The sequence below is a fragment of the Aptenodytes forsteri genome, unplaced genomic scaffold, assembly GCF_000699145.1.
Source record: "Aptenodytes forsteri isolate BGI_AS27 unplaced genomic scaffold, ASM69914v1 Scaffold94, whole genome shotgun sequence".
NCBI lineage: Eukaryota > Metazoa > Chordata > Aves > Sphenisciformes > Spheniscidae > Aptenodytes > Aptenodytes forsteri.
The window spans coordinates 5,840,554-5,849,028 of NW_008795017.1; the positions used below are offsets into that span (position 1 = coordinate 5,840,554).

Genomic DNA, 8,475 nt, shown 5'->3' on the forward strand with positions numbered 1-8,475 from the left:
TGGTGGATGCCCCATCCCTGGAAACATTCCAGGTCAGGCTGGACGGGGCTCTGAGCAACCTGATCTAGTTGAAGATGTCCCTGCCCACAGCAGGGGGGTTGGACTAGATGACCTTTAGAGGTCCCTTCCAACCCGAACTATTCTATGATTCTATTTAATAAAAAGCAAGACATTTAAGCATTTTTTTGTCCAAAATTTGAAAAGCACACTTAAGTTTGGTCCTGTTGCTGACATGGTTCCAGAAGGAAAGAGATATTAGTTTGCCTCTTGACAATACTCGGAAAAACAACCAAACAAAAAGCCAACAGCAGATAGCTTGTTTTCCTTTCTACTCTCTAATCTTTTGTTCCTCTGGTACCTTAAGCAATCCAACAACGGATACATTCCTAATGGATGAGATATACAAAACTTGAGAGAGCACACAGCATTGTGTGCGCATTAATGATCATAATGATAAAAACCGTAATGGAGTATTGTACTAATAGCCACAACTGGCAAAATAATACGATGGGAAATTGTAGCGTCGATGCCTTAGCAGAGGAGTGGCAGTCCGCTCTATTCAATCCATGCACAGCTCTGCCAGAGAGCAAAAGGAAACAGTGTCCCCATTCTATCTTTCTGAATAGCAATGCTGTGTTATTGTGTAAGTGTCAGGAAGAGACAATCCTTCATGAGATCTCTACCACAGCACTGTTATGGTTATGAAGAGTGAAGGCTTGCAGACAGAAATATTATAGGATTGAGAAATCTGCACATTGATCTAAATTCTGCCTACATACCAGTAGTGCTGCACTCGAAAGATCTCTTTGTAATACATACTCACGCTGTCTCAGCTTGCTGCTATTTAGACAGAAGGGCTAGAGCTTGGGGCAAGAGCTGCAGCAAAAATAGTTTTCACACTTGTAACGGACATACCTTTTTCTTTTTTGCTCATATCACTGCAGAGGCCATCAGTTACCTCAGATCATTTACGTAAAAGCAAGAAGCCAGAACAAAATTATACATTGGTCCATCAAGAACAAAAACAGAGACAGTCAAATATTTCTCCAATTGTATTTCAACTTATCCTAGTATAATGTACTGGATCTACTGTACGTAGACCTCATCCAACGTCTTGAGTCAAAAGGGTTTTTTTTTTTTTCCCCCCCCTGTTGGTTTTCAATAACTTTAATTTGGCTGTTTACAAAACACAGTTCATATTGAGGACTGCAATGAGGATTTCCAGAAACACCAAGTTTCTGGAAATCATCACTGGAGGAACACCAGTGGAAGAATCAGTGCACAGTTGTCACACCCTTCCTTAACCATTGCCAGTGGGCTAAACAGTCTTGTCTGACTCATTACGGGAGTATTTTCTTAGGGAATTTATTAACCTGCAGGCTGTCCACAAGGTAGAGATGGAGGCCTTGGGTTTCAGTCATGCTGAATTCCTTGGCTGTAACAGGTTGACAGCTATTGCCTCTTGCAATTATTAGGTTTGATTCTTATTTCTTCCCCCACCACCATCAATGAAAGCAAGGGTAATATTATTTCCTATTAATTCATAGGAAAACTTTAGAGTAAATAATTTTTTCCAGGGCACTCAAACATCACTGTAGTGAAGTTCATACAAATGGCAAACAAGAGGCAGACAAGGTATGCTGGTTCGCTTAAACAGGACAAAGCTGAATGAACTATTCAAGACAATCAAATACAAGTAGTAAAAATGGACTGATGATTCCACCTGAATAGAGTTTGACACAAGAATCCAATGTCACCACAGTAAGTTTACTTATGCCAGGTCCTAAGAACAGGTTATCGGCAAAGGTTACATCTTTAATATCTGTAACAGGCTATATCTTTCGAAACAGCAGAAAGAGTCAGTAACCATATTCTACCAAGAAGAAATGGAAGATCAGTGATGGCAGCAAAAGTCAGAAGGAACAAGGTGGAGAGGAAAAGACGTATCTGGTAACCCAGCCTTTCTGCTGCCACTTAGATGTTACTGAAAAATGAAATGAAAATGTTCTCTGCGTCCAGGCAACAGGGAGAGACAAAATTCAGCTGTAAATACTAGAACTATCCATTGTGCAGTAGAGAACAGTTTTCACGAAGCCTATCATTCTGTTTTTCATGAAGCCTATTATTTTATATACTTTTGCATGCTTGAGCAGACACTCCTTTCAAAGTGTGTAATGAAGCAATACTTATTTTTTAATTGGACAAGCACAGTGTTTGTAACAGACTGTACCTGTTTACCTGCCTGTGTACTAACTTTCTCTTTTCCCATGGAACATCAACATTGAAGTTGGTTGCGACAGCTCGGAGTTTTTAGAATATTACATGTATTAGAAACCAAGCTGTTTGCGTTGCTTCTTTTTTGCTGTTTTCAGTAAGCAACAAGAAGGAGCTGTCTGGTCTGTTGGTAACCCCCTATAGCTTCTCAATGACCATGAGAAAAAATTGTTATTTAAAAAATGGTAATATTTCCATGAAGAAATCAAAACATAGAAAAGACTACTTAAAAATCCTTGCTCTTCAACATTAAACACCGCCCCCCCCAAAAAAAACCAAAACAGAAAATACTTTGTTGAAAAGGACTTTCAAATTAAAAATCACCTGATTCCGCGTCTGAACCTATTATTTCTCAATAGTTTATGACACAGTGTTAAAGTCTTTGAGCATGTATCCCAGAAGTTATATTGTTACTGATGTTACTGTAATTCTTCCACTGCTGAACCATCGTTAAAGTCTTTTTTCTGTACCTGAACCCACTGCAAAATTGATTTGGAATGGAAGTGTTAGATCCTTTGAGAACGAAAACTACTACTACTTTTGTTTCTCTGTTTGTAAGCTAGCAATACCAATTTATGTGATGATGATCTTTGCTACATACTACACTTAGGTTCACCAAATAGTGTTTTATACTTAACTGACAAGATTCTTGTTATTCGAGGCACACATATGTGCAATATGGTAATGAAAACTTGTTATGTGATTGTAATTATGATAGAGTGAAATTAGAATCTACAATATATTAACTACTTTTCTAGTTACAAGTGTGTGCATGGCTCTGTTCCAGAAAGACTTGGGGCTAAAGTTAAAAACAAAAACAAAAACCAACCAACAAAAAAACCCCCAAATCCAAGCCACTGATCGATAAAAGGGAAAATGTGGATAACCTCGCTAAGGAGGTAACTGTATACAGCAGTATATGGAAGTGCTGAGTAAAAACTTTTTTTTTTTTTAAACAGGAAAACAGAAAAGTTTACTTGCTAGCATTTATGTCAAGTACGCAGCAACAGTATTTATTTCCACTGCAGCATCAATACTTCAGCATGAAACCCACTCAGCAGAAACACATGTGATTTCTGCAGTTAAAATTGTGCATTGTTTTTTATGCCTAATAAAAAAGCAAACTCACCAGGGTACAGAAGATGCATTGGCATTGTGCTATTGTTGTCATCTGCTCCACGGGATATTCACCAAGGCAGAGCTTGCAGGACACTAATGGGTCAAGTACCAAGTCCCAGGTAGGCCTATATCTTGCTGTAGTCATTGCAGAGCAGTCTGAAAAACAGCACAAAAGTAAAGATACTCCATCATTTCCTTATATGGATACTCAGTACATTTCTGCCACTGAAAATCTCATTGTCAGCTGCTGCCTGTTAGCTATTTGTGACAAAAAACTATAAACAGCAATGGCTAATTTGACAGTGTCAGCACTTGCAGTAGGCTATACGTCCACTGCCTTATAGAACATGCATATAGTAAGCAGAAGGGAAAAACCCACGTAATAAACTGACAAAATATGAGAGCAATCAGGAAGTATCCTTAGGTCACAGACTTCTGTCTGACATTATACATGCAAAAATCTCATTCCCAATTCCTGCCATTTTCACTAGTTACAAGCTTGCTTTCAGCAACATTGACTACCCATCACTTAAAATACATTCCTTATCACTTAAAATACATTCCCTAACCCCCACAACTCAGCTGCCCAGGTGAGACTCACAAGGTTTTTCATGAACCAAACACCTATTATGCCCCTTTTCCAGCCTGATGATATTGCAACTCAGAGCCAGATATTTTTGTTCCTAAGAGCATGACAGATCAATCAGCTTGCTAAGTTAATTTTAGAAATAACAACGAATACTCTGAGCATGCTCAGAGTTTTAGCCTGTATTTTTCTCCCAATCCTTGCTATATGCCAAGAGCACAACTTTGTTGTAGCAACAACCAACTGAGGCAAATAAGAAAACTAAGTGAGCTATAAAAAGAGGCTATAATACCATATATCACCCTCAAGACAGCAATAGGATAGGGCCATGCAGAGCATCTCTATTCTAGGCTTTAGGGTGCAGATGGAGAGTTGTCAAATGACTAACCAGAAAGAAAATAATCTCACACATAACAAATGTATTCCCACAAAGAGGAAAGCTAATTTAGAAGTTACACACATGGGGGAAAAGCAAAACAAAAACCCACACACTCCCCCAAACATCTAGGGTAATTTATGTAGTATGTCCAACCTTAATACCATATTTACTAGTATTGTTTTGTCACTGTGATATTGACCTTCCAAGTGTGGGAAATTCATGTCCTGAGGCTGCTGGGAGGTCCACGTTATCTCGTCTCCCTCCTTCTCAAAATTAGCTGGTTCCTTACTTTCCCCACACAGGCAGTTATGCTACTCCAACTATGATTACAGTTTCTTTTTTTCATTGGCACTTGCAGCAACTGCTTATATCTAAGTCATATTATCTGTGAACTTCCTAAGACCTCCAGAACTGCAACAAATGACTTTTATGCTTATTAGACTATGTTTAGGCAGATGTTCAAGCAAAATATGCTTTTTGCCCCCAAACAAATCACACAGAGAGTTCAAAGAAGTGTTCGTGAAGTCTGAGTCTTTGATATTCAATTCATCGTGGACATGACTCCAAAGTCTCTAAATTCTCTGAAACAAAGTTAAGATTTTACGTTAGCCCTCCGTTCAGTCTAACTCATTAGAAGATGCCCTTTAAAAAGTACATAAAGGACACCGAAAGAGCAGAGCCTAATAATACTTATTTCTAGTGCAGCCATCAGGGAGGAGAGGGGAAGAGAAGAAAGATTAAACAACCCCATTTCCAGGGATGCTCTGGATCACTTCCTCCAAAAGCCCACACACAGACTCCACACTGTTTCAAAGGAAACAGATGAAATAGTCCCACAGAATGGCACACGTGAAACACCTCCACATTCCAAAATAAGACTTCTGCTGTGCAGTCTTTTCTGACACTTAAACATGAAAGTCTGACATAGTGATACAAATGAAAACCCAAGAGTTTTAAGGCTATGAGACTGCTTCTTTACTGTCAATTGCCACTACCTTTTTCATCTAACAAAACATTAGCAAAAACAATTTTCTTCTTCCAAACTTTGGTTTATCTGACATTTGCAGACAGACTCATGAAGTATTTGAGAAGCAGTGATCAAACACACCTGAACTAACTCGTTTGCTATTAGTTTGATTTGCTTGTCCTGCCCAGTTTATTGCACATCTGTTGCTTATGGCAGCAAGCAAATTAAACTAGCAGATGAACAATGAAGAGAGATAAATTTAAGTTAAGGATGCACTTGCATACATCAGGCAGACCAAAATCCTAGCAAGTTTTACGGTGAAGATGTAAAATCTGACACAATTCAGACTAAAAGCTCGCCACATATATTGATACAACTCAATCCAGACAAAGAAGTTTATATATATTCAATGTGGGTTAATAAGTGATGATAAAGGGGACAATATTAACCTTTTGAGCTTCAAGGCTTACTTGTTCCCTGATCCCTGGGACTTTCAACAGAGGATTACTGGTATCACTGTGGTAATCCCTCTTTTGCAGCACAACTATACTGCAGTAACACCTCACTGGGAAATATTTCTCCTCTTTGCCTTCTCCTGCAAAGCAAAAGTGAATTAAAGTGAAACTTCTTTCAAGCTGGCATCTAGCAGGCCAGCAGAAATTGGCTGCCCAATACAGTTGGCGTGTAATCCATGATGAGTTCAGCCATAATGATAACAGAAAGCAAAACCTGAATGCAGCTTCAAATTGCAGCAGAGCCATTTCTGTTCACCCCTCCTTGCCAAACACCTTCTGCTGAGACAGTAATATGTGCAGCAGAGGCTGGTTGCCTCGATTCATAGGGGCGCATTAAAAAAATACTTAGTTGACTTCTAAAGGCCTCTATCCCACACTGTCAAAGAAAACAAGTTCCAAGTCACCAAATTAGTCTTGTATTTATTATTTGTACTCTATTTGAAAACGTGACATACAAAAAGTACAAGATAGCACTGTATCACTTTATACCTTTCACTTTAGCCTACTGCACGCACAATCATTACAACCTCAATTACACACTAAATCTATGCTAAAATAGTCTTTAGCTTTAATAATGAAATCTTACATTCACTTGCATGGGAATAAGTATCTGTTGTTGCTGGTGGCATTAAAGCAAGGATCAAGAAATATGCCACCTCACTTTGGAAAACACGTACAGAAAGCTATTACATCCCAGTGGAACATCTCTGCTGGGTATCCCTGTAAAGGAACACAGGGAATGGAGCTTTCCAAAGCACAGATTAGATCTTGTTTCATAATCACCTGGCACACTGTTGCAGCTAAATAATAAGCTTCTGCGTTTATATCATGATGCTTAAGAAACCTTTCAAAAAAACCCCAAACCAAACCAAACAAAACAAACTTGCAAGAGAACAGCAGAGAAAAAAATACCGTCTGTCAAAATTGGATTAAAACTCCTACTGTTCCATAGCTGTGGTCTCTTATGGCTTCAGATTGTATTCTCATGCTTTCTAGTGATGTGCAATACTTCACGGAGAATGTAAAGTAACAGTAAGAAGAAAGAGAAGGCAACTGAAAGGAACTTTAGGGAAACAAAATATTGAAAATTATATACTGGTGTGCCCTCATGCTGAAGACCACCAGTTACAGCACCAGCCAGTAGAAAATTTTGCCTGTGGTTTGGCTATCTGCTAGGAGGCTCCAAGAAATACAGCTAGCAAAGGTACAGAACTACAGTTCAATCCACCTACTGAACAGATCTTAGCACAATAAATATTTAGTTCATTAAAGATTTAGTGTTGATTACCAAACTGAGTACAACCATCAATACTTCACAGGCCCTGATAACAGATGCGCCTAATCAGACTTAGAGACGCAGAAAACCAGGAGAGAAGTTGGTCATCAGTTCAGATTCCAAACTCTACTGCAGTCAAGGTCAGTCTTATTTACATATTTTTGCAGACTGTGGTCCATATCTGGTAATACTGAATTTGTAATAAATATGGTAATGCAGCCCATCACTTTCTAGAACAGCATCCCAAAGCAAGCTGGGAGTAGGAAGCATAGGAAATAGCTTTAGTAATAGTTTGTTCAGAGCAGTCTTTTCATAAATAATCAACAACCTGACTAATGACCATTTAATTCTGCAACCATGTGCATGTCCACACAAAAAAGGAACCACTGCATAAAGACACAGAAGTGACTGAAGTCTTGTTGCTGTAACATGTTAATATATTTAAAACATGACTGTTATGCATTCTGGGAGATGGGTATGGAGGGGAAAGAATCTTTCATTATTTCTAAACAACAATTAATGAATTAAGTGACTACAATCTGGATTTCTGAACAGTAATCCCTTAGTTTTTGGTCCACCTACACAGACTACATTTTCAAGTGAGAACAAATGGCTGACTTGATCTCTGGTAAGTCAAGAATAGAACAATTCTTTCTTTCCAGGCTTCAAGAAGTTGCAGAAAACAGTGAAACAGAAATGCTGTGAAAAAGTCTGAAAAACTCTGTGAAAGCAGGAAATAATGCAACTTTCTCCCGTGCAAGTCATTCAAGAAATTATAAAACACAATATGATTTTTCTCATTGCACCGTAGTCAAGTATTTCACAGCACTGTACAGTCAAACTGCAACTGCATCAAGTTAACACTTCATGGATATATGACCAGCTATGTGAGAAAAAAGTGACTAGAAAATATGGTTGAATTAAATAGTCATACACAGCATGCTTTAACTGGTGGGTCTTTTTCACCAAGCAAGACCCAAAATAGAGCTTTCAACAGAATCGAAAATTTAAGCTTTAGATCAGGGATGGGTTTAATTTCTGAATAAAGGCCTTCAGCCCCCTCTCCTACCAGACAACTAGTTAATCATGTACACTTAAAGTCATCTGCCTTAAGGAGTTATCTTAATCTGAATTTACTAACATGATGGAAAACAGCTCTTTTAGAAGACAAAGGAAGGGATTTAAATGGGATTTAAAATTGGTTCTCATTCCTGTTGTCCCTCTTTGATTTCATCTAGTAGCCTGGATTATTTTAACTAGAGTTATTTTGACAAACACATCTGCTATAGTACAGGTTTTTTATATATTTATATATATAAATATAGATATATAATCCAGGCTACACTTCTTCCTAAATAA

At 38.2% G+C, this 8,475-nt stretch overlaps 1 protein-coding gene across 1 annotated transcript in view; it reads right to left on the minus strand.

Moving 5' to 3' along the window:
• RNF144A (ring finger protein 144A) overlaps nucleotides 1–8,475 on the minus strand; it is a 56,339-nt gene that overhangs the window by 29,677 nt on the left and 18,187 nt on the right. Inside the window, exon 2 of the mRNA XM_009275594.2 lies at nucleotides 3,404–3,549. Coding sequence (XP_009273869.1) covers nucleotides 3,404–3,538 — 135 coding nt within the window. The 5' untranslated portion in view covers nucleotides 3,539–3,549. The remainder of the gene's footprint in view (nucleotides 1–3,403; nucleotides 3,550–8,475) is intronic.